Here is a 26,365-nt window from a genome sequence, read left to right on the forward strand (position 1 = left end):
CATTACTGCCAGCCATGGTATCAGCCTAGTGAACCTCCCGCACGCTCACTCTACGGCAGGTAGATGCTTTCATAGGAGAACAAAACTACATGCAATATTCAATGTGTGGTTTCACCAAGGCCCTGTATATTTACAGAAGATAATCCCTACTTCTGAACTCAAACCCTCTTGCAGTCAGGGCCAACATATCATTTACTGCCTTAATTGCTTGCTGTATCTGCCCGCGTACATTCATTGTTGTACAAGACAGCCAAATTTTTTTGTATATTCATACTTCACCACATTTCACCATTTAAATAACACTGCCTTTCTGTTTTTCACACCAAAGTGTATAACTTCATATTTAACTACATTGAACATCACCAGCCATGTGTTTGTCCACTCATTCAACTTGCCTAAATCATCCTTAAGCCTCCTTGCACCCTCTTCACAATTCACAGTTCTGATCAAATTAGTTTCCCTCATCCAGGTCATTTATATACTTATGCTTGTGATTGGATGAATCATGTTTAGATTAGCAGATCAGTTTACTCAGGGCATACCTTCAACCATACAAAGACAAACAAGGGCACACTGCACAACTCAGAACATTTTAATAGCAAGCAAAATTCATTGAAGCATAAAGGATGTGCATCGTTCTGGTTTTCTTATTTGCAATCAAGAATGCTTTCATTATCAGAGCAACAGCAGATCAGAGAAGCATTAATTTTTTTTAAGAGAAAAAATGATGGGATGTGGGTCTACTGAGCTTCACACATACATTCCAGTCCCAACTCACAGTCCAGCTCTGTTTTGTGCAAATTTGTTTCCCTCGTCTGGGTCATTTATATATGATTAGATTTTCTACAGTGTGGAAACAGGCCCTTCGGCCCAACAAGTCCACACTGCCCCTTGATATTTCCCACCTAGACCCATTCCCGTATAACCCACACACCCCTGAATACTATGGGCAATTTAGCATAGCCAATCCACCTAACCTGCACATTTATGGACTGTGGGAGGAAACCGGAGCACCCGGAGGAAACCCACGCAGACACGGGGAGTATGTGTAAACTCCACACAGGCAGTCACCCAAGGGTGGATTTGAACCCAGGTCCCTGGTGCTGTGAGACTGCAGTGCTAACCACTGAGCCACCGTTCCGCCCCAAAATATATCATTAACAACTGGGGCCTAAGCACTGATCTCTATTTTCTCTATTCATTCACAGGATGAGGGTGTCACTGACTAGACAGCATCTATTGCCCATCATTAATTACCCAGAGGGCAGTTCAGAGCCAACCACATTGCTGTGGGTCTGAAGTCACATGTAGGCCAGACCAGGCAAGGATGGCAGCTTCCTTCCCTAAAGGACCCAGATGGATTTTTCTGACAATCAACAATGGATTCATGGTCATCATTAGAGTCTTAATCCCAGATATTTATTGAATTCAAATTCCACCATTTGCCATGGTGGGTTTTGAATCTGAATCCCCAGAACGTTATCTAAATCTCCGGATTAACAGTCCAGCGATAATACCAGTAGGCCATCACCTCCCACCTTGCAGTACCCCACAAGTCACTGCCTGCTGCTTGGAAAAGACCCAGTTATTCCCACTTCCTGTTTCCTGTCAGTCATTAATTTTTGATCCATTTTTATATATTAGCCCCTGTAAATGTGCCTTAATGATGTCCACTGCCTTGAATCTAGATGGGCGTTGCCTTGCACACCTGCTGTGATATCCAGGAATTGACTGATATCCCTAGTATTGGTGCCATCTTTACCCAGGTTTTCTGGGGCTACTGTGCACAATTCCTAACATTTGTCCTGGACACAGCACAGAAGTGCAAAATGGTGCCCCACTTGCTGGCAGGGACCTGAGGTTCTGGTGCCCAGAATTGGACACCACAACTCCAGACCATGTCAGCCTGGATGAGGTTGACACTCACGTTTTAGAATCATCGAATCATACTGTAGAGAACAGGCCCTTCAGCCCATCGGGTCTACACTGACAAAAACTACTCTAAATCTACACGACTCTTACTTTCTAGCACTTGGTCCATTGTCTTGAACTTAAAGTGTTCATCCAAGTACTTTGTAAATGTTGTGAAATTTTCCATCTCTACAATGTTGTCAGGCAGTGCAATTCAGAACTCTGCATCACTCTTGTTTTCCCCAAATCCCCTGTAAACCTCCTGCCTTTCACTTAATATTGTGCCCCTTTGTTCTTGATTCTTCAATTAAAGAGAACAGCTGCTTTCTATCAATCTGTCCATACCCCTCATAATCCTGTACACCTCAACCTTCTCTGCTCTGAAGAGAACTATCTAAGCTTATCCTTCCTCCCTTCATAGCTGGAATGTTCCATCCAAGGCAACATTCTGGTCAATCTCCTCTGCACTCCATCCTAGTGTCCAGAATTGCACACTGTATTCTTGCCAAGGCCTAACCAAAGTTCTGTACAGCCACGATATAATCTCCTTGTTTTTATAATCTATGCCAGGACTGAGATGTCCTGTATACCTTCTTAACTACCTTATTAATCTGCTCTGCACATTTAGGAATCTGTGGGTCAAGCACCTCACCCCCCCAACCACTGCCCCCGCCTAGATCCCTCAGTTTGTCTGAGCTTTCCAGTCTCCTAATTTTTATTGAGAACTCCCTTGTCTTGTTTCTCCTTCCAAAGTGCATCACCTCACTCTTATCAGCGTTGATTACCCTTTGTCACTGAACTGCTCATCTGATCAATCCATCCATATCATCCTGTAACCTAAAATCTTCTTCCTCACTGTCAACCAATCAGCCAGTCTTCACATCATCCTCAAACTCATTGTTTCCCCAAAGTTTTCTGCTACACTGTTATATATACATATTACAAATAATAAGCTACCCTGCACTGACCCCTGTGGTAGCTAGCCACTGCACACCGGCCTCCAGTAACCTTAACAGCCTTCTACCACCGCCCTCTGTCTCCTGTCACTAAACCAACTTCGGATCCAACTTGCCACATTATCCTGGGTCCCGTGTGCTTTTACCTTCTTTATCAGTTTCCAATGTGGGCCACTCAAAGGCTTTGCTGAATCCATATAAACTACATCAACTGCATTAAACTCACCTACACACTTGGTCATTCCCTTGAAAAGTTCAATGAAATTTGTTTGGCAAACTTCTGCCTGACAAAGCCATATTAACTATCCCTGACCAGCCCTTGCAACTCCAGGTGAAGATTAATTCTCTCCTTTAGAATTTTCTCCAGTGGTTTCCCTCCTGTTGATATAATTCCCTGGTTTATCTTTGCCTTGCTTTTAAAGTGGAATATTAGCGATCCTCTAGTCCTTTTAGCGTCTCCCAGGGGCCAGGCAGAAATTTAAAACTTTGGGTCAAAGCTCCTGTAATTTCTTCCCTCATCTCTGATAGCAGCCTAGGATACAACTGATTCAGAGGTGGTGGAACTAATGTATGAAGAGAGACTGGATCAATTAAAACTGTTTACAGGGGATTTAAGGAAAAACTCATTCACCTAGAGGGTGGTGGGAATCTGGACTGCACTGCCTGTGAAGGTAGTTGAGTCAATCTTTAAAATGTACACGGATAAGCACTTGAAATTTCATAACATTCAAGGCTATGGGCCAGGTGCTAGACAGCGGATTGCATATAGATAGGTTGGCACAAACTCAATGGGCTGAATGGCCTCTTCTGCACTGTATGATTCAAAGGAGTTTTGTGAAATGAAAAATTCTAATCAGATCAGACAAGGTAACTGCAGGAAGGAACAAAAACAAAGTTGCTGGAATGGCTCAGCATCTGTGAAGGAGAAAACATAGTTAACGTTTCGGGTCTGGGAAAACATCAGTTTATATGCAGAAAATAGGAAGTTGGGTGGGGCAAGGAGTAAACGATAGGATAGAGGCCGAAGAGAGAAAGACAGTTGGACAGACAAAGAAGTTCCTAACGATCAGGCCAGAAGGGTGAATAGTTGTTAATGGGGGCTGTTAGTGACTAACAACAGTGGGTGTGTAATGGCAGGCTATTTGGTAACAAAGCCTGCTGTGTGGAGTGGGCTGCTGGGACATGGGAGATTTGGGCCCTAAAATTATTGAATTCAATACTGAGTCCGGCGGGCTGTAGGGTCCCCAAGCAGAAAATGAGGTGTTGTTCCTCCAGCTTGTGTTGTGTTGCTTCCTTCACCCCCAACACCTCCCCACAGCACTACGGCGCCTTTCCCTGTAACTGGCTTCCCCCTCCCCACCCCCTCAGTCTGTACTGACTTCCACCCCGCCCCCTCAGTCTGTCCATTTACGTCCTCCCTTCCCCAGTATCCAAGGACCCAAACATACCTTCCAGGTGAAGCAACACTTCACCTGCACTTCCCAGAATCTCGTCTACTTCATTCGCTGCTCACAATGTAGTCTCCTCTACACTGGGGGAAATCGAAGTGTAGACTTGGCGACTGCTTTGCAGAACATCTACGTTCTCCTCGCAAAAAAGGCCCTGAACTACCTGTTGCTTGCAACTTCAGTGCACCACCCTGCTCCCTGGCCATCATCTGTCTCTGGCTTGCCACAGTGTTCCAGTGAATACCAACGCAAGCTGGAGAAACAACACCTCACCCTCCCAGCCGGATTGTTATCAATTCCTTTGTCCAGCTGTCTTTCTCTTTGGGCTCTATCCTATCGTTTACTCCCTACACCACCCACCTCCCTATTGTCTGCATATAAACAGATGTTTTTCCAGCCGCCATCAGTTCTGAGGAAGGGTCAATGGACCCAAAACGTTACTCTGTTTTCCCTTTCACAGATACTGCCAGGCCTGCTGAGCTTTTCCAGCAACTTTGTTTTTGTTCCTGATTTACAGCATCCGCAGTTCTTTTGGTTTTTATTTAAATACAGGAAGGATGTTGCCAATGACCAGTCGGTCACAGTCTAAGCACACCCGGTAGGCTATTTAAAACTGGGATGAGGAGAAATCTCTTCAACCAGAACTGTGGGCTTCTCTGCAACAGAAAATGGTTGAGGCCAAAACATTGAAGAAGTTAGATATAATTCCTCGGACTAAAGGGATTGAAGGGTATGGGGAGAAAGTGGGGACAGAATTGATGATAAGCTACGATGATATAGGAATGGTGGAACAGTTTTAATGGCCAAGAATCAGTACAGACCTGGGAAGGGGGGTGGGGGAAGAATCAGCACAGACTCTCGGCGCTTGGGGCGGGGGAAGGGGATGGGGAAATCAGCGCAGGCTTGAGGGAGCACGCTGCTAGCCTCTTCTGAAATAGGTCAGCGATTCACCTCCATGGTGGACAAAAAAAGTATAAAACTAAGACAGAAATTGCTGGAGAAACTGAGCAGGTCTGGCAGCACCCATGGAGACAAAACACAAGTAACATTTCGAATCCAGTGACTCTTCATCAGAGCGTGGAATCGTAACCCGTTAACTCTGTATCTTTCCCCACAGTTGGGTTTTGTGTCTGCAACGTGACCTCTCCACAATCAACAACCACCACACAGGGGCCCCGTTACTCTAAGAGGTAGTGAAGAATTGAAGATTAAAACCCCGATTTGTCCCGGAGGTGCACACCTACCGAATGAAGGGGCCGATTGACGAGAAACACAACGCTTATCACCCGGGGAGACCGGGGGCGAACGTCATCGCCGCGCGCCCGACTGGTGTTCAACGTCATCGCCGCGCGTCCGGCGGGAGATGGCGGACGGCGGTAAGCGGCCGCAGAAGAAGGCGGCTCAGCAGCTTGTCATCCCGCGCAGTGCGGCTGAGGAGCAGCGTTTGAAGCTGGAGCGGTTAATGAAGAATCCGGTTAGTAAAACCAGGGCCTGAGAGGAGGGGAGAAAGAAAGAAACAGCGGGCGTGGGGGAGGAGATGCGATACCGACACACACACACACACACACACACACACACACACACACACACACACACACACAGTTCTCGTGTGTGTGTGTGTGTGAACAAAAGCTTACAATTCCACCGAGGGTTGTATCATCGACAAAACTGATGTATCTGTTTCTTAGTCCAAGTTATTAATGTGGATTATAAGTGCTTCAGAGCTCTGTTAATCCTTGTGGCATTCTACTAATTACAGCCCTCCCAACTGACCCATTGCCCCTCCTCTCTGCGAGGTGTGTACCAAGCAATCAGCCACTCTCTTGTATTCACTCTCCTTTCATAAATGATAATGTTACACTTACTAACTTAAGGTTATTAGGTCTTTTCTGGATCCTTGAAAACTCGTAGCCAGTGCGTCCATTGCCTCTGTGTCTCTCTTTTTGAACCCAAGGACATAAGCTAGTGGATCCTGTGCGTTGTTGGGTTTTAGTCGCTTAATTTTCTCCAACATATTTTCTGTTAATGGGTACTTCAGGTTCCTTACATTTATTAGTCTCTTGGCTATCCTCCATTTATGGTATGAGTTGTTTCTTGTGTGTTTCCCCCCGTTCATTTACTGTCATGTTTTTAGTCTATTTAGCCAGTCAACTACAGCCAGCTCTACCATTTAATTTGCTTTAAGTTGAAAATTCTTATTTGGGACTACAGTAGTGAGTTTCAAACGTAGTGTGGAATTCAATGTTATGGTCATCCAGCTATTCTGAAGATGAATCACTGGCCTTGATACGTTGACACGTGCTTTCTGTCCCAAAGATGCTGCCAGATCTACTGAGTGTCTCCACTATTTCTGTTTTTGTCTGATTTCCAGCCCATGTAGTTCTTTTTTTTAACATAATGAACATTAGTAAATTAGGTTTAGAATTATTTGTTGAACTTAAGGAAGGGGTGAGTGGCAATGGGGACGAGATGGCGTGAGAATTCAGTGTTACCATAAGACCACCAGACAGGAGTAGACTGTTCAGTTGCTTGACCCTGCTCTGCCATTCAGTGAGTTTGTTGCTGATCTGATAGTCCTCACGTCCATTTTCCATTATTTTTCCTGTAATCCTTGATTCTTCTATTGATCAAGAAATCTAACTATCTTAGCCTAAATATACACAAGGGCTATGCCTCCACAGCTGTCTGTAGATAGATAGTCCAAAGACTATCAACCCTCTGAGAGAAGAAATTCTCATCTAGTTTAAACTGGCACTTTTAATTCTGAGACTGTACTGTCTGGCCCTAGACCCTCCCGTACTAGGAGAAAATTCTCTTAGCATTTACTTTTTCCAGTCCCTCAAGAAACCTGTATGATTCCATGCAATTCCTCCTTATTCTAAAATTCCAGTGAATAGACTCCCAATCTGTTTAGCCTTTGCTCATAAAGTAATCCCTCCTACCCAGGGCTTATTCAAGTGAAGCTTCTCTGAACTGCCTCCAATTAAATCAAATCTCTCCTTAAATAGGGGGAACAAAATTGCTCGCAGTCCTCCTAAATGTAGTCTCACCAGCACCTTCTACGGTTGCAGTGAAACTTTCCTACTGTTATATTCCAATCCCCATGAAATAAGAAACAACACTCCTTCCTGATTACCTGCTGCACCTATGTGGTAGCTTTCTGTGTCTCTTTGTGTTGCAGATTTCTGCAGTTTCTGTCCATTTAAGTATCATGATGTGTTTTTGATCTCCCTTTTGTGATGAACAACTTCACATTTTCCCACAATCTATGCGTTAAGTGAGAAGCAAGGGCAATTTTGCCAACAGAATGAATTTCTGCGCTTTTCTGGACCCTATGATAAATTGTGTGTGTAGGTATCAGTTTGAAATGTTTGATATTAACGAAAGTTTTGCACAAATTTCTTGTAGGAGAAGCAAGTGCCAATATTGGAAAAACCCAAAGACTGGGCTCCACGGCCACCACCAGAATTTGTTCGTGATGTCATGGGTAAATGTTGGTCTTTATCAATATTTTTGCTGGCTCTTTATGTTCCAGTCCCCTCTTTTCTAAAGCAATAAATTCCATTGAGGTTCCTGTACCTTTCCAAGTGATCTTTCTTCAGACTGTGTCAAGAGTCTGTGTAGCCCAAAAGCCGGTTCTGAAAAAAGACGACATTGCACAAAACCTGTTGGACTATAATCTGGTGTCGTGAGATTTCTGGCTTTGTCCACTGCAGTTCAACATTGGCACCTCCACAACATGAAACAGGATCTGTCTCCACAGAAACATTACTACATTTTAGATACTGAGGAATATGTAAAATGATGTACACTGAAGTTTGTTGAAAGGGCATTCAGACTTTTAGGGAGCACAATAGCTGTATGCAATCTTTCTGATACACTCAGTAACCCCTCACAGGAGATGACCCTGACCATGGATCAGTACTAACCAGCTAATGATTGGATGCTGCAGCCCAGTTCACTTCTCTCCTCTTCTTCACCTCTGCTTCTTCCTCCCAAAGCTGCCACCACCCTCCAAACCTGTTTGAATCCCAGTGGTGTCAGATAAACACATGAATAGGAGCCAGAGGAGGTCATTCAGGCCCTCAAGTCCGCTCTGCCATTCAGTAAGATCATGGCTGATCTGACGTAACCCTGCCTCCACATTCCCACCTATCCTAATAATTTTTTAACTTATTCTTTGAGAAAATCTATCCACCTCTGCCATAAAAAAATTCAAAGCCTCTGCTCCTACCACCTTTTCAGGAAGAAAATTTCAAAGAGCTGGGACCTTCAGAGTAAAAGTTACCTAACCGCTAAATGGGTGGCCTGTGAGTTTTTAAACAGTGAGCCCATGTTTGAGATTCTCCCACAGAGAAAACCTCCTCTCCACTGTTCTGCTGTAGTACTGACAGATCAGAAAGCAACCTTCTGGGACCTTGCAGCATACCCAGCTAAATGCATAGGGTACCCTCAAATTTTTTGAAAAGAAAATGCCTTGTTCTGCAGTCTTTCTTGTTTCTTGGGTTTTTCTGGTTAGTGTATCATCTGATTGATAAGTAATTTACTCCTTTGCATTCTTGAAGGACTCCGTAAATCAATGATTTGCAGTATGACGTGAAGGTGTGTAATTGGAATTCATTGCAGACGAGGTTCTGCGGCTATATTCAGTAAATCTGTTACTTTTTTTTTCAAACACGTGATGGAAGTGAAAGGTTGTCTATTATTTCAGAACTAACTTTTAGAAAAGAATTGGTTCTGGAACAATGAGGTGGAGTATTAACTGGGTTATGGCTGTGAACCAAGAGGAAGGACCATGTTTGTGAGTCAGGAGGGTACTGATGCAACAGCTTCAAGTAGAAGAGCTGCATACACTGGAAACTATCTTAGAATCCCTACAGTGTGGAAGCCGGCCATCCAGTCCATCATGTTCACATCAACTCTCTGCAAAGCGTCCCACCCTGCACGTTCCTGGACACTCTGGGCAATTTAGCATGGCCAATCCGCTTAACCTTTGGACTGTAAGAGGAAATCAGAGCACCCAGAAGAAACCCATTGCTGACACAGGGAGAATGGGCAGAATCCACACAGACAGTCATTTGCAGATGGAATCAAACCCGGGTACCTGGCACTGTGAGGCAGCAGTGTTAACTACTGAGTCACTGTGCTGGCCCAGTGGGGCAGTGCCATTGATGATCTAGTGGTGGAAAGCTTTTCAAAGTAATAACTTAGTATTTACACACTAATTAGGGGCAGAAGTAGATTGCATTCAATAAGATTGTGGCTTGTCTGTGTTTCTGATTCTATGTTCCCATCTATCTCTAACTTTTAATTCTTCTGCCTTAAAAAATATTCAGTGACTCCACCTCGATCAGCCTTTGAGGCAGAGTGTTTTAAAGTCTCACAACCTTCATAGCAAATATTTCTGCTCATCTCAGTCCTAAAAGGGCAATCCATAATTTTTAAACAGTGCCTTTAGTTTTGGGCCGACCTACAACTTTTCCACAGCTACCTTGTCTATGTTTTTGCAGGATCTTATACACTTTAATCATGTCACTCCTCACTCTTCTGAACTCCAATGGATTATGCCTAGTTCGTTCAACCCCTCCTCAAAATAATTTGCTCATTCCGGATATCAATTGAGTAAACCTCCTCTGGACTGCCTTTAATGCATTTATGTCCTTAAATAAGATGAGAACTATGCCTGGTTTTCAAGACGTGGTCTCACTTAAGCTCTGTTTAACTGAAGCATGACGTCATTTCTTTGATGTTCAGTCCCTCTTGTAATAAAGGCAATCATCCATTAATCACCTTAATTATTTGCTGCACCTTTAAACTAACATTTTATGACTGGTGCACTGGAACACCAAGATCTTGTTATAGCTCACAATTCTGTAAGTGTTGTCCATTTAAGTAATACTTTATTCCTGCCAAAATGAACCACTTCCCATTTCCCACATGCTCCATTTGCCACATCTTTGCTTCTAAATGGATGGGTCAATTCAGGATAACGGATTGTTACAAAGAAATCATACTTGGCAAATGTAATAGTTCTAAGTGATGAATAAAAACTTAATTAAAAGAAATGTGGAAGGTGTTCAGTAAAGTGTGATCCAAAACTTAGAAAGCTTCTGGCGTGTACTTGGAAATCTTTCCAGATGAGTTGCTGTTCTTCTCTATCACCTGTCATGTGCCATTATAGTCCTATTTTGATTGTTTCAAACCAGTAAATCAGTGCTTTCATTTTTCCCTTTGGTTGCTTCAGATCCAAGAGCAATGTGAACTGGTGATTGGACTGACTGATGAGCTTATGGTGCTTCCCTCCCTTTCCTAGTTATTTTTGAATGTACATCTGGACTTCTGTCCTGAATTTAGAGCCCCTGCATTTTATTTAAAATGGAATGTAAACCTAAACCAGTAACTAAACAGTTTCATGAACATGTTTAAAAGCCAAAAAAAAAAGGAGATTTCTGCCATCATCTCTCTTGCTCTTGTACACTTTGGCGAAATTGTAACATCCCTTCTATAATTAGACATTATGCTATATGACCAATAATTATTAGTATTCTTCAAGTGGGGAGAGTTACAGCTGTAACAGATCGGTTGAGACTGAGACATTCTGGACTGTGGCTGCTCCACTGGACAGTCTGTAGATGCACTGAGTGTAACCCAGTCACGTTATGGTCTTTTTCTGAATGCTGGTACAGATGCCAGAGTGGAGTTGCTATGTGATTGACAGGCCTTTACATCAAACATTAATATGCTTTTTTGATTTGAATGGTAACTGCTCTGTTTTACTGTACATCCTTTTCTCTGCAATCTGCCATCACTGTATTGTGATAATAGGATCGAGTGCTGGTGCAGGTAGTGGAGAATTCCATGTCTACAGACACCTGCGGCGAAGGGAATACATGAGGGAGGAGTTCATGGAAAAGCAAGCAGCACAGGTGTGTGTTTCTTGTCAATACTTTAAGTAAAAAGAAAGCAGTGTTTGTCTGAATGCCAGGATCGGTGTACATCCTAATTGGTGTTTGTGAGATTGCAGCCATCTAAAGCTATTGCTGTGTTAAATGCAGTGGTTTTATTGAATTTATGTCCTCCAGTCTCTGCTAGCAGTATAATTACACTGCTCTCAGAACTGTCTGTAATGGTGCTTTGCCCTAGTGGGTTCAGGCAGCCTGTGGTGAATGTGAGATGCATATCCTTGGCACTGGTAGTACCGTTGGGATGGGAGTTTGGAGACCAGAATGCTTAGAATATAGATTTGTTTTGTTAAAAATCTTGTAACAGTGATCATTTTTCAGTGTTCAGTTAATGGGTAATTGGTATTAAACCTCTCCTGGGAAGACTGATGCCATTATTTTCAGTTCTTATTGCCAACTTCATTGATTTCCTTGCCAACTGTCTAGAATTTAACTAAACTGTTTACAAACTCTGAACCCTGTTTGAATATAGATATTCATACTGCCATGAAGACCTCCTTTTATCAAATCACATCTCTGCCCATGTCTCAGCACATCTGAAAGTTTGTCTATTTTTTTGTTACATAGAACCATAAAATAGGAGAAGGAGTAGACCATTCAGCCCTCCAAGTCTGTGCTGCTGTTAAGCATGATCATGGTTAATCCCTTTACTTTGTATTCTGTTCCCACTGTTGCCCCATACCCTTTGATACCTGTAACCCGAAGAATGATATCTAACTCCTTTAGCCTTAACTACTTTCTGTGACAAAAGAATTCCACAGGCTTATCACTCTGGGTGAAGAAATTTCTCCTCGTCTCAGTCCAAAATGACTCATCCAGAACCCTACACTGTGACTCCTGGTTCTGAAAACCACCACCACCCGTTTCCTTCCTACGTTTACCCTGTCCAATCCTATTAGAATTATATCCTCTGAGATTCCCTTTATAGAAACATAGAAGACAGGAGAGGGAAAAGGCCATTTGGCCCTTCGAACCTGTTCCACCATTCTTCACAATCATGTCTAATCATCCATCTCAATAGCTTAATCCTGCTTTCTCCCCATAATCTTTAATCCCATTTGCCCCAGGTGCTATATCTAGTCATCTCTTGAATACATTCAATGTTTTGGCATCAACTATTTCCTTTGGTAATGAATTCCACAGGCTTATTGCTCTTTGGGTGAAGAAATGTCTCCTCATCTGCATTCTAAATGGTCTATGCCAAATCCTCATACTGTGGCCCTTGGTTTTGGACACACCCACCGTCAGGAACATCCTCCCTGCATCTATCCTGAACAGTCCTGTTAAAATTTTATAAGTCTCTATGAGATTCCCTTACCTCATTTGTCTGAACTCTAGCAAAAACAATCCCAAATTCATCAGTCTCCTCATACATCAGACCCGTCATCCCTGGAATCAGCCTGGTAAACTTTCACGGCACTACCTTGAGAGCAAGAGCATCTTTCCTCAGAAAAGGAGACCAAAACTGCACAATATTCGAAGTGTGGACTCACCAAGGCCCTGTATAACTGCAACAACACATCCCTGCTCCTGTACTCCTCCTCTCGCAGTGAAGTCCAATTGCCTTGTTTACTGCCTGCTGTTCTGGTGCGCCTACCTTCAGTGACTGGTACAGAAGGACGCCCAGGTCCTGCTGTACACTCCCCTCTCCCAATTTACAGCCATTCAGGTCATCATCTGCCGCCTTGTTTTTGCTTCCAAAGTGAATAATGGTCTAGTCTCTCTTAACACACCAGTCCTACCATCCCAGGAATCAGTCTGGTAAACCTTTGCTGCACTCCCTCCATAGTCAAAACATCCTTCCTCAGATAAGGAGACTAAAACTGCACACAATATTCCAGGTTTTGTCTCATCAAGGCTCTCTACAATTTGCAACAAAATATCCCTGTTCCTGCATTCAAACCCTGTCACTATGAAGGGCAACATACCGTTTGCTTTCTTTACCACCTGCTGCACCTGCATGCTTAGTTTCAGTAACTGGTGTATGAGGACACCAAGGTCTCGTTGCATCTCCCCTTTTCCCAATCTATTGCCATTCAGATAATAATCAACCTTCCTGTTTTTACTACCAAAGTGGATGTCTTCAAATTTATTCACATTGTCCGTGTCGTACACAACTGCCAGTCTCATGTGATTTTAATTTTACACACTAGTCCATTTTATGTCGGCCCTTGTCCAGACTTGACTATTCTAATGCTGTCATCGTCGGCCACATACGTTCTGTCAATCTGAAGTTACAAATGGTTTCTGTGCCCTTTTTAAGGCAATCACCCAACTGCAACCACCCCCTCTCTCCGTACCCCCAATTAAGTGATCTGACTGGCAATGAAACAACTAAAATCCCTGTCCTTGTTTTCAAATCCCTGTATGTCTTCATTCCTCCTGTTATGACTGTCTTGAGAAAATGTGCTGATTTTGTGAGCACACTGAAGTGTTGCTACAAAGTTAATGACTTAATCAACAACATAAAGTCGCTGACTTAGCCGTTTAATGGAGTCAGGTTACAGAAAACACTGACCAGGCTCCTTTACTTAATAAGAGCTCCTGTTTGTTATAAATAAGTAAATGCTCATACAAGTAAACAGCTATGAATCATCAACAAATGCCTGTACAAGCTAAAGCTCCAACCTCCTTTTTAAAATCCCTGTAGACAGACACCGACACGTGCCAACTGGCACAGGGAAAAGAAAGCTGGGAAGTAAACACGTGGCTAAGCGATTGGTGTGGGAAAGAGGGATTCCATTTCATGGAGCATTGGCATCAGTTTTGGAACCGGGGGCATCTGTACCGTTGGGACGGTCTCCACCCAAACCAATCTGGAACCAGTGTTCTAGCGAAAAGGATAAAGAGGGTGGTCAGTAGGACTTTAAACTTCTGAGTTGGGGGGGAAGGGAAAGTGAAAGTGACAGGGAGTATGGAGTTAAATGGAAAGATAAGCAACAGGATAGCATGCGTACAGGTGGGTTTAAGTTCGAAGCAGACTAGGAATACAGCAAAAAGGAAGGATAGCTTAAGACATCTTGGGATTTCCAATATCTCTAATAATAAGAAAGTTAGCATTAAGGCACTTTATCTAAATGCTTGTAGTATTTGCAACAAAGTAGATGAATTAACAGCACAAATCCTCTTGAATGATTATGATGTGGTAGGCATCGCAGAGACATGGTTGCAGGGAGTTCAGGACTGGCAGTTAAACATCCAAGGATTCACAACTTATCGAAAAGACAGGGAGGTGGGCAGTGGGGGGGGCGGGGTTGCCTTGTTAGTTAAGAATGAAATTAAATCTACAGCACTGAGTGACTTAGGGTCAGAGGATGTGGAGTCTGTGTGGGTGGAGTTGAGGAACCACAAAGGCAAAAAAACCATAATGGGAGTTGTATAGACCTCCTAACAGTGATCAGGACCAGGGGCGCAAGATGCACTGGGAAATAAATAGGGCATGTCAGAAAGGCAAGGTCACGGTGATCATGGGGGACTTCAATATGCAGGTGGACTGGGTGAATAATGTTGCCGGTGGATCCAAAGAAAGGGAATTCATGGAATGTTTGCAGGATGGCTTTTTGGAACAGCTTGTGATGGAGCCCACAAGGGAGCAGGCTATTCTGGACTTAGTGCTATGTAATGAGCCAGACTTTATAAAAGATCTTAAAGTAAGGGAACACTTAGGAGGCAGCGATCATAATATGGTCGAGTTCAGTCTGCAGTTTGAAAGAGAGAAGTCAAAATCGGATGTAATGGTGTTACAGTTAAATAAAGGTAATTACAGAGGCATGAGAGAAGAACTGACCAAAATCGATTGGAAGCAGAGCCTAGCGGGGAAGACAGTAGAGCAACAATGGTAGGAGTTTCTGGGTGTAATTGAGGACACAGTACAGAGGTTCATCCCAAAAAAAAGGAGTATCCAGGGTGGGATTAGACAGCCATGGCTGACAAAGGAAATATATCAAAGAAAAAGAGACAGCCTATAAAGTGGCCAAGAGCAGTGGGAAATCAGAAGATTGGGAAGGCTACAAAAACAAACAGAGGATAACAAAGAGAGAAATAAAGAAGGAGAGGATCAAATATGAAGGTAGGCTAGCTAGTAATATTAGAAATGATAGTAAAAGATTCTTTCAATACATAAGAAACATCCGAGAGGCAAAAGTAGACACTGGGCTGCTCCAAATTGATGCTGGAAGGCTAGTGATGGGAAATAAGGAAATAGCTGAAGAACTTAATAATTACTTTGCGTCAGTCTTCACAGTGGAAGACATGAGTAGTATGCCAACAATTAGGGAGAGTCAGGGGGCAGAGTTGAGTATGGTAGGCATTACAAAAGAGAAAGTGCTAGAAAAGCTAAAAGATCTAAAAATTGATAAATCTCCTGGCCCCAATGGGCTACATCCTATAGTTCTGAGGGAGGTGGCTGAGGAAATAGCAGAGGCTTTGGTTGTGATCTTTCAAAAGTCACTGGAGTCAGGGAAAGTCCCAGATGATTGGAAAGTTGCTGTTGTAACACCCTTGTTTAAGAAAGGATCAAGGCAAAAGATGGAAAATTATAGGCCGATTAGCCTAACCTCGGATGTTGGTAAAATTCTAGAATCCATTGTTAAGGATGAGATTTCTAAATAAAGTGCAGGGTCCGATTAGAACAAGTCAGCATGGATTTAGTAAGGGGTGTTCGTGCCTGACAAACCTGTTAGAATTCTTTGAAGCGATAACAAGTATGTTAGACTGGGGAAACCCAGTAGATGTTATCTATCTAGACTTCCAAAAGGCCTTTGATAAGGTGCCTCACGGGAGGCTGCTGAACAAGGTGAGGGCCCGTGGTGTTCGAGGTGAGCAACTGGCTTGGATTGAGGATTGGCTGTCTGACAGAAGGCAGACAGTTGGGATAAAAGGCTCTTTTTCGGAATGGCAAGCGGTGACGAGTGGTGTCACGCAGGGTTCAGTGTTGGGGCCGCAGCTGTTCACCTTTATATGATCTGGATGAAGGGACTGGGGCCGTTCTGGCGAAGTTTGCCGATGATACGAAGATAGGTGGTCAGGCAGATAGTACTGAGGAGGTGAGGAAGCTGCAGAAAGATTTAGACAGTTTAGGAGAGTGGTCCAGGAAATAGCTGATGAAATTCAATGTGAGCAAATGTGAGGTTTTGCACTTTGGAAAAAAGAATACAGGCATGGACTATTTTCTAAATGGTGAGAAAATTCGTAAAGCAGAAGTACAAAGGAATCTGGGAGTGTTGGTCCAGGATTCTCTAAAGGTTAACTTGCAGGTAGAGTCCCTGATTAAGAAAGCGAATGTAATGTTGTTGTTTATCTCAAGAGGGTTGGAATATAAAAGCAGCAATGTGCTTCTGAGACTTTATAAAGCTCTAGGCCCCATTTAGAATACTGTGTCCAATTTTGTGCCCCGCACCGCAGAAAGGACATACTGGCCCTGGAGCGTGTCCAGCGGAAATTCACACAGATGATCCCTGGAATGGTAGGTTTAACGTATGATGAACGGCTAAGGACCCTGGGATTGTACTCATTAGAGTTTAGAAGGTTGAGGGGAGATCTAATAAAACTTACAAGATAATGCATGGCTTAGAAAGGGTGGACGCCGGGAAGCTGTTTCCGTTAGGCGGGGAGACTAGGACCCGTGGGCACAGCCTTAGAATTAGAGGGGATAAATTTAAAACGGAAATGAGGAGACATTTTTTCAGCCAGAGAGTGGTGGGCTTGTGGAATTCATTGCCACGGAGCGCAGTGGAGGCCGGGACGTTAGATGCCTTTGAGGCAGAGATCGACAAATTCTTGATCTCACAAGGAATCAAGGGCTACGGGGAGAGTGCCAGGAAGTGGAGTTGAAATGTCCATCAGCCATGATTTAAATGGCGGAGTGAACTCAATGGGTCGAAATCCTATGTCTTATGGTCTTATGAAATATGTGCGTTATAGATGGAACAAAAAAAGGGTGAAAAGTTCGGTAGCACCAGCCTGCAGGCTTTGATAATTTGTTCTCTTTCCCTTCCAAGACTTTCTGTTCTCAGGAGTCCTTCCTTCCAGATTCTTGGTTCTTGCTAAAGACACAGGTGATTTACATATCGGTGGCCTAGTGGAGTTCTCGCTTGAAGGTTAATCCTGAGTTCGAATCTTGTGATGGCAAAATTTGAATTCCAAAGAAGAAAGTCTGGACTTAAGTGTCTAATGGTCATGAAAGTATTGTTGATTGTCAGGAAAGCCATTTTTAGTAACATCCTTTTAGGTAAGGAAACTGTCATCCTTACCCAGTGTAGTCTACGTATGACTCCAGACCACAGCATTATGGTTTACTTGTAATTAGCCAGCATTCATTGCTCATTCCTCTGGGCAGTTAGAGATGAACAATGAATGGAGTGCAATGTGGGAAAATGTGAGGTCTTGCAATATAGTAAGAACAATAAAAGCATGGACTATTTTCTAAACGGGGAGAAGATTCAGAAGTCTGAAGTGCAAAGAGGTTTGGGAGTTCTAGTCCAGGATTCTCTCAAGGTGAACTTACAGGTTGAGTCAGCAGTCAGGAAGGCAAATGCAATGTAGGCATTTATTTTGAGAGGACTTGAACATAAAAGCAGTGATGTACTACTGAGGCTTCATAAGGCTCTGGTCAGGCCACATTTGGAGTATTGTGTGTTGTTTTGGGCCCCGTATCTCAGGAGGGATGTACTGGCCCTGGAACAGGTTCAGACAAGGTTCGCGAGAATGGTTCCAGGAATGGAAAGCTTAACATATGAGGAACATTTGAGGACTCTGGGACTATACTTGTTGGAGTTTAGAAGAATGAGGGGGAATCTAATGGAAGCTTAAAGAATAGTGAATGGCCTGGACAGAGTGGGTGTTAGGAAGATGCTTCCATTGGTAGGAGAGACTAGGACCCGGGAGCACAGCCTTAGAGTAAAGGGAATACCTTTTAGACTGGAGATAAGGAGAAACTTCTTCAGCCAGAGAGTGATGAATCTGTGGAATTCACTGCCACAGAAGGCTGTGGAGGCCAGGTCATTGAGTACGTTTAAGACTGAGATAGATAGGTTCTTGATTATCAAGAGTTACGGGGAGAATAGGATTGAGAAACTTATCAGCCACGATTGAATGGTGGAGCAGACTTGATGGGCCGAATGGCCTAGTTTCTGCCCCTATGTCTTGTGGTCTTATGGAATGCTGGCCTAACTAGTGAAGTCCATATCCTATGTATGAGTAACGAAAAGTTCAATTCACAGTTACTGTTCAGAGGCAACAGCTCACAGTAAATGGGGGGAAGGAATAACTGTCTCCAGGTTTGAGTTACTTACTACAGAGATACAGAGGCAGACCCTGCCAGGCCTGTCAAACCTTCCGTCACTACTGTTCTGACGAAAGCTGTTCAGCTGCTCATGCGCTAACAAGTGAGTGACTGTCCAGCTAATGATCTTTAGCATTCACATCTAGTCATTGTTACGGAAACCCGTTGACTGCCTATTGTCAGCCAAATCCCACTCTCCACACAGTCTGGTGCCGTGCCATCTTATGTCCTGCAAAGCAACAATGTAAATACAACCTGCAATGTGTGCTAGTAACTTATTTCTAAAAGTGCAGCAATTACTGCTCCAGTGCTTCTGTTGATAATAGGTTCTTTTTCAATATTGTCCACAATTAAAAATAAAAAAAACTAAAAAGATGCAGCCCTTTCATTCCCTATCTCTATCATCTCCTCAACCCCTGTACTATTCAAATTCTGGCATCTCCTGCATGCCAGGAGCTGTGGGTCTGAATCTTTGAATTAAAGGCTGAGAGAGAGATTTTGAACATTATGAAGCCGAGCACTATTAGTAACAGATAAGAAAGTGGCATTGAAACCAAGATTAAATCCACCATGATCATGCTGAGTATCAGAACAGACTCGAAGCCAAATAACCAGGGTGCTGACGGAGGGAGGAGTGAAATCCCTGACTGAGGGAGGGAGGGAGGAAAAAGTTACTGTACCTGTTCTTTAGAATTAATTGATGTGCCTAAACCATCAAGGAGGAGGCTCCAGGCTATCCACTCATGCAATGACTGTAATACCTGTTCTATGAAATGGAATTGTGATGAGTGCTGTAATGCGGTTGTCTTGGTGCCTGCATCATTCGTTTTAAGGTTTTTTTTTCCTTTTATAGCAACGTCTGGAGGAAGAGTTTCAGAAGAAATTGGACAACAATCGAAGAGAAGCTGAAGAGAAAACAGACAAACGCAGGAAGAAACGGTAAAAGCAACTAGTCTACTCCTCGATCCAGGAGACCCTGTTAATGAATAGACATTATAGTTTATCACTCATTTTCAATTCAATCAAACTGAGGCAAGTGAGAGATCAGAATTGCCATCCTGATACACCTGTTCTGTTTGATCTTACTATGTGTTTTAGGAGTTTCAATCGGATATTAGCGATGGGTCCACTGATGGGTTTGTGACTCAGCTACTCAACAAAATAACTGCAGAGTCAATGCCCTCTTGTATGGCATTTGCAGATCTGGGTTGGGGCTATTGGTGCCACAGTTTATCTTGAATCAACATTCATCCCCTACACTCACCAGACACAGCAAGCAACTTTAGTGAGCGTCTAAAGATATTGTCTTGTTCTCCAAGCAAGGATTCACTTGGATTTAGCTTAGGGGAACAACTGCTGATTATGGGAATATTTGCACCTATTATTAGCCAATCTAATCAATGACCTACTGGCTGAAAGCAAAGCTGTTTATCGAGGTTGGGAAGCACTAATTGACAATTGTAAATTTTCGGTATAAGGAGCAAATTACTAACTTATTTTTCTCAATACAGTCAAAAGTTGAAGGAGAAGAAACTGTTGGCAAAGAAAGCCAAGCAGGACCTTACAGAAACCGCGGAAGGTGAGCTGTGCTCAGTTTCTGATTCTTTCCAGGCTGTATCAAAATTTAATGCCTGGAATTGTTTAAAGGGTGGTGCTTGCTGAAGGATCCAACAAAAGTCTTGTTGCTTATTGTCTGATTTAAATGCAACTCCTAAACCCATTTTCAGAAAGGAAATGCTTGGCTGTGTCTGTGAGGAGAGAAGCAGTTAATGTTGTGATCTTTTCATCAGGTGATCTGTTGAAGAAATGTTGAGTTCTTTTTATTTTAAGCTGCATAATTCTACTCTGACTCCTGTGTAGAGAGATGTGTTGAGCCAGGCTGTAAAAGATATTGCAATTAATTTTAAAGCTGAATTTTTCAATGTGGCTTAGTACATGATTTAGAAACCTGTTTCTTGGATAAGCATATGGACGTACATGGAATAGTGTAGGTTAGATGGGCTTCAGATTGGTATGACAGGTCGGCACAACATCGAGGGCCGAAGGGCCTGTTCCGTGCTGTAATGTTCTATGTTAACCTCTGATACTTAACAAAAGTTTTGCAACATTAGTTATTGTACTGATACATGACTACATTAATTTTGAAGGAGAACCCCATTTCTGCAATTTATTTCCATTTAAGTAATTTTATGCTTTTCTACTCTTGCTACCAAAGTGGACAAGTTCATACTTTCATTGTGTTATATTTATCTGAATAATGTTTGCTCTCTCATTTAACCTCGGTCTATTTCTTTGATAACATGCCTTCTTTACCTATTTTGGTGTTGGAAATCTTAGCAATTATTTGTTCAGTCCCTTCAATCAGATCATAGGTAAAGATTTACAATCTTAAACCAACCTAGGGAAAAAAACTGCCATAATTCTTTATTTTCCATTATCAATTGCCCAGACACACATTAGAACACCAATGTTACTTTTCAATTGCTCTTTTCTGATTAAAATATTTGGAGAAACTCTCATTACTTGTTTTTATATTAGTTAACATTTTGTCAAACTTTGCTTTCAGTCTCTTCGTATTCATTCTTTGTTAGTTCTTAAAAACTACTCAATCCTGCAAGCTTCCATTAGTCTTTGCAGATTTGTGCAGCATTTCTTTCAATTTAACACTATCCCTAACTTCTTTATGTAGCCACAGATTAAGCATCCTTCTCAAACAGCTTTTCTTTCTTTCTGGGGTGAATCTTTGCTGAGAGGTCTTAAACATCTCTTTTCAAGTCTGCAGTTACAAATCTATTGTCCTACTTTTAAACTAGCTTCCCAACTCACTATAACCAACTCTGCCATTGTACCCTCATTTACTTTTATTTAGATTTTAAAAACTTCATCTGTTTAGTCGCATTTCTCCCCTTCAGACTGAACGTGAAATTCTATTATGTTGTCATCACTGTCATCTAGAGGTTTTTTAGTCATCATTGATCAATGCTGTCTCGTGGCACTTTACACAGTCTAGAACAGCATTGTACCAAGTAGAATTAATTCATTTTCCAGGCTATCTTTGCCAATCTGATTGCTGACCTACGTATAGATTAAAGTCACCCATGATTATTGTGGTCCATTTCTTTCATCCTCCATTTATTTTTCCCTGTATTCTCCGTCCAACAGTGTAACTACTATTGGGGAACCAATAATCTACTTCCACTGGGGACCTGTTACCTTCATTTCTTATCACTACTCAAACTCATTGTACATCTTTGAAGTTAAGGTCATACCTCAGGTCTGAGATGAGGCCATCTTTAACAAACAGAGCAAATCACTACTTTTTCTTAGCTTTCTGTCATTCCGATATGTCAAATTCCCTTCAGCATTCCCTGCCTTGGTCACATTTCACCCGCGTCTCTACTTGTTCCAGCAACTCATCCCTTTTGTTACAAAAGATACAGACCTTAAATGTTTTATGAAAAATATTTTTACAACTTCAAACCTTATCTGCTGATGCATACTTATGCCTTTCCTGTCTCCATGCTGGTAATTGCAATCATAAACTAAATTGTCACACACTAATACTTTATTGTCTCCCTTTATGTTATTGAATCTGCCATCACTTCATCTCTTTCTCACATCCCAGTTTTTTTTTGTTAGGAGCTGACAGTCCTTTTCTTCCTCACAGATAAATTATCAGACAGCACTCCGCTTATACAGTTGTTCAAGCAGACTTCATTGCTCAATTATTCAGGTGCAGTGGACAGGGGAGGCCTTAGTTTATAATGACAAACGTTCTGAGATGATGGTTGAACTCTGAAGTGCCTGTTTGTGAATATCACTTTTTCTAATCTGTACCCTAGGCTCTGATGAAAATTCCAGTAGTGAGGAAGAAGAAAACAGCCCCAAAGAGAAGGTAGACGACTGTGAAGAACCAAGTTTTGTAATGGGTGGTCGGTGACCTGAACCGCCATGAAACAAGAACTCAATTGGCACAGCAACGTGTGACTTTGGGGATTTGGTGATTGGAAACTTCCAGTCCCAAATACAAACAGCAACTTGGTGAAATTCCCAACAGGTCTGACAGTATTCAGAAAGTTCCCGTTTCAGACTGTGGCTGTCTCTCAGACTAGAATTCATACTCTTTCTGAATCCTGATATTGCCTGCAGTTTCGCTTTGAACAACAGTTGCCTTTTCTCAGCACAGGGCCAGCAAAAGATCTACTTTTCAATGTGTGAAGTTTTCTTTTGAATGTTTGATATTCAAATAGAAATTGAGTTGCTAAGTTTTGATTCTCTTGTACATAGCACACAAAGATAGTAAACATTTTATATGTTCAAAATTTTTTTAATGAGTATATGTTGTGAATATTTATAACTGTTCTGAAAAACAAGGTTTAATTCTAAGAAAAGTCCAGGATTGACTTGTTAAATCTTTCTTGGCATGTGAATTCTGAGAGTCCCGAATTCATGGAATTTCAGAATTATTAAAGATTAGGAACATGTAATTTTGCCCATCATGTAGGCTGGGTGCTGACCTTTTTTAGCTCCTGACTTTAAAGGGAGTACTAATCTGAAGCCCCACATTTAGATTTGTATTTTCTGCAAAGTTGCCATGCAATTCCCCTCAATCTTCCAATGTCATGAAGTCAAACCATCACTCTCCAAGTCAGCAGGACTGCCAATCAGAAAGTGAGTTTTTTAATCCCAACTCTCTAGCATTCAGCTCCTAACCAAGCTCACATCTACCCTAACTGTTCACTGGTACTTGCAGTACTGTCGTTAAGGCTCCCTGTCTTTCTACATAACATAGTTGTAGTTAGTCAAATTCCCAGTTCTGATGTAACTGTTTTGAAGCTACAGTTGAAGGAGTCAATGCCACTTGTTGTCTGCACTAGGCAGCAGCTTCCTCTGTGGTTATGAGAATGGTTTAACAGTAGCACTTACCTTAACATCTGCGGGTCAAGTCTCATTCCGGAGATCATTGCATAATTCTATATGGTTAGATTGTTGGAAGTACAGTATAGACTTCTGTATGAATTGTTATCAAATTTAATTTAGTCTTTCAAGTGGGTGTAAAAATAATTCTGTTGTTCTAGAAAAGTGATAAAATATTTATCCTTCAGCACACATTGCAATGAAATTTTGGTCACTAACATTTTTGTTTTTGGGAGAGTCCCATGAAAAAGTAGCCAGCTGGTCATTGCAGCTCTACAGCAGTGACTACATGTCAGTTACTTCACTGATTCTAAAATTGTTGGCACACCCTGAGGCCACAAATGGTGCTGTATAACTGCACATTGTGCTTATTCGATTTCCTTGTGCTAGGGTGTTTTAGGTTATCTGGATGGGAAGAGGGTTCACATCTTTGGGAGGTGGAGGTATTTGTGATAGTGATTAGCTGCTCCTGTACACGTAGCAGGCAATCTTTGTGCAGGCTGCATTTTACAAGCTGTTTTCCAACAGAAGATGAGTTTGAGAGGAGCAGGGCTGCATGGTGGTTCCATGAGAATTACCCAGGAAGAGTGATGTGTGTCCCATACAGAAATGTCGATCAGGAAACTGACAGAGGAATAATTTGGATAAGTGATCTGTTTCTGTTGTGGTAAGTGAGGGTGAGGAGTTGTGTTTAGTGAGAAAAGTAAGTGCTGACCTCCCTCTTCTTGAATTGCAGTGACTGTGCTCTCTAGGTTGTGAGATTGTGTCACTACTCAAGGGTTCCATTTACACCAAATGATCAATTGCTGATCTCACCAGTCACTCCCCTGATCCAGTGAATAACTGAGAAAGTAGATTGAAGAATAAAGTACAGTACAGTTCAGCAATAGGCCCTTTGGCTTATCAAGACTGCGCTGTTACATGAGGCCTTTCTAACATTAAAAATCTTATGCTGCTTTGTGGTCCATATCCCTGTTTTGTTTTGGATGGGGGAGGCAATGGCCAACTGGTGTTATTGCTGGACTGTTAATCCAGAGACCCAGGTAATGTTCTGGGGACCTGGGTATGGTAGGTGGTTGAATTTGAATTCAATAAATATCTGGAATTAAGAGTGTAATGATGACCACGAAACATTTTCTGATTGTCAGGAAAAACCCATCTGGTTCACTAATGTCCTTCAGGGAATGAAACTGCCGTCCTTACCTGATCTGGTCTACATGTGACTTCAGATCCACAGCAATGTGGTTGACATGTAACTGCCCTCTGGGAAATTAGGGATGGTCAGTAAATGCTGGCCTGGTCAGGGACGCCCTAATTCCGTGAATGAATTTTTTAAAAAATTTCCCGCCTATTCCTGTGCATGCCAAGATGCTGAGAGGACAGAAACTTTTAAAAAGACATGAGGGGCAACGTTCTTCTTTAACACAGGGTGGTTCGCATGTGGAATAAACTCCCTGAGGAAGTGGTGGATGTAGGCACAGTTACAACGTTTAGGAGATGCTTAGTTAACACTTTTTAGATTCACACTTATGTGAATAGGAAAGGTTTGGAATGATATGGGCCAGGAGCAAGCAGATGGGATTAGCTTAGTTTGCGATTTTGGTTGTCATAGACTGATTGGACTAAAAGGTCTGTTTCCGTGCTATATGATTCTATAACTATTTGCTTCTCCCAACTCCTCTGACAATGCATTCCAGATACTTACCATCCTATGTTTAAAAGAAAGCACCTTGCCTCTCACGTCTCTGGGCCAAACAGCCTGCTTCTGTACTGTAGGGGTTTTATAATTCTATAAACTCTTTTAAACTCTTCCTGTTTTACCTTCAACATGTGTCCCCTAATAATTTGATATTTGTACTCTGGGAAAAACACACCAACTATCTCTGCTATCCACATGCTCTCATAATTTTGTGTATCTCATTGCCTCTTACCTCTAACCAAGTTTATCCAATCTCTCATAGCAAATACTGTTGCAGCTCTATAAAACTTTGGTTAGACCGCACTTGGAATACTGCGTCTAGTTCTGGTCGCCCTATTATAGGAAAGATGTGGATGCTTTGGAGAGGGTTCAGAGGAGGTTTACCAGGATGCTGTCTGGACTTGAGGGCTTATCTTATGAAGAGAGGCTGACTGAGCTCGGACTTTTTTCATTGGAGAAAAGGAGGAGGAGAGGGGACCTAATTGAGGTATACAAGATAATGAGAGGCATAGATAGAGTTGATAGCCAGAGACTATTTCCCAGGGCAGAAATGGCTAACACGAGGGGTCATAGTTTTAAGCTGGTTGGAGGAAAGTATGGAGGGGATGTCAGAGGCGGGTTCTTTACACAGAGAGTTGAGAGAGCATGGAATGCGTTGCCAGCAGCAGTTGTGGAAGCAAGGTCATTGGGGTCATTTAAGAGACTGCTGGACATGCATATGGTCACAGCAATTTGAGGGTGCATACATGAGGATCAATGGTCGGCACAACATCGTGGGCTGAAGGGCCTGTTCTGTGCTGTACTGTTCTATGTTCTATACCCTCCAACCCAGGCAACATCCTGGTAAATCCGTACCCTCCCACACCTCCATATCTAGTGCTGTGGTGACTAGAACTATATGCAATATTCTAAACGTGGCCTTACTAACGTTCTATACAGCTGCAACATGACTGCTGCCAATTTTATACTCCTATACCCTGACTGATGAAGACAAGCATGCCATTTGCCTTCCTGACTGCCTTATACACTTGTGTTGCTATTTTCAGCGAACTGTGGATCTGTAAACCTAGATCTCTTCGTATGTCAATGCTAATAAGGGTTCTACCATTTACCGTAAACTTCCTTTTGACATTAGACCTTTCAAATTGCATTATCTTGCATGTGTCTGGATTAAACCTCATCTGACTTTC

At 42.4% G+C, this 26,365-nt stretch overlaps 1 protein-coding gene across 1 annotated transcript; it reads left to right on the forward strand.

The window, feature by feature from the left end:
• The first annotated feature begins 5,642 nt into the window (after window positions 1-5,642).
• Window positions 5,643-26,365, forward strand: prkrip1 (PRKR interacting protein 1). Its single transcript, XM_048557572.2, has 6 exons — window positions 5,643-5,789; window positions 7,724-7,802; window positions 11,141-11,241; window positions 19,413-19,498; window positions 20,071-20,138; window positions 22,402-26,365. Exons 1-6 carry the CDS (start codon window positions 5,679-5,681, stop codon window positions 22,497-22,499), a joined length of 543 nt encoding a protein of 180 aa, XP_048413529.1. The 5' UTR covers window positions 5,643-5,678; the 3' UTR covers window positions 22,500-26,365.

The sequence above is a fragment of the Stegostoma tigrinum genome, chromosome 27, assembly GCF_030684315.1.
Source record: "Stegostoma tigrinum isolate sSteTig4 chromosome 27, sSteTig4.hap1, whole genome shotgun sequence".
Taxonomy (NCBI): domain Eukaryota; kingdom Metazoa; phylum Chordata; class Chondrichthyes; order Orectolobiformes; family Stegostomatidae; genus Stegostoma; species Stegostoma tigrinum.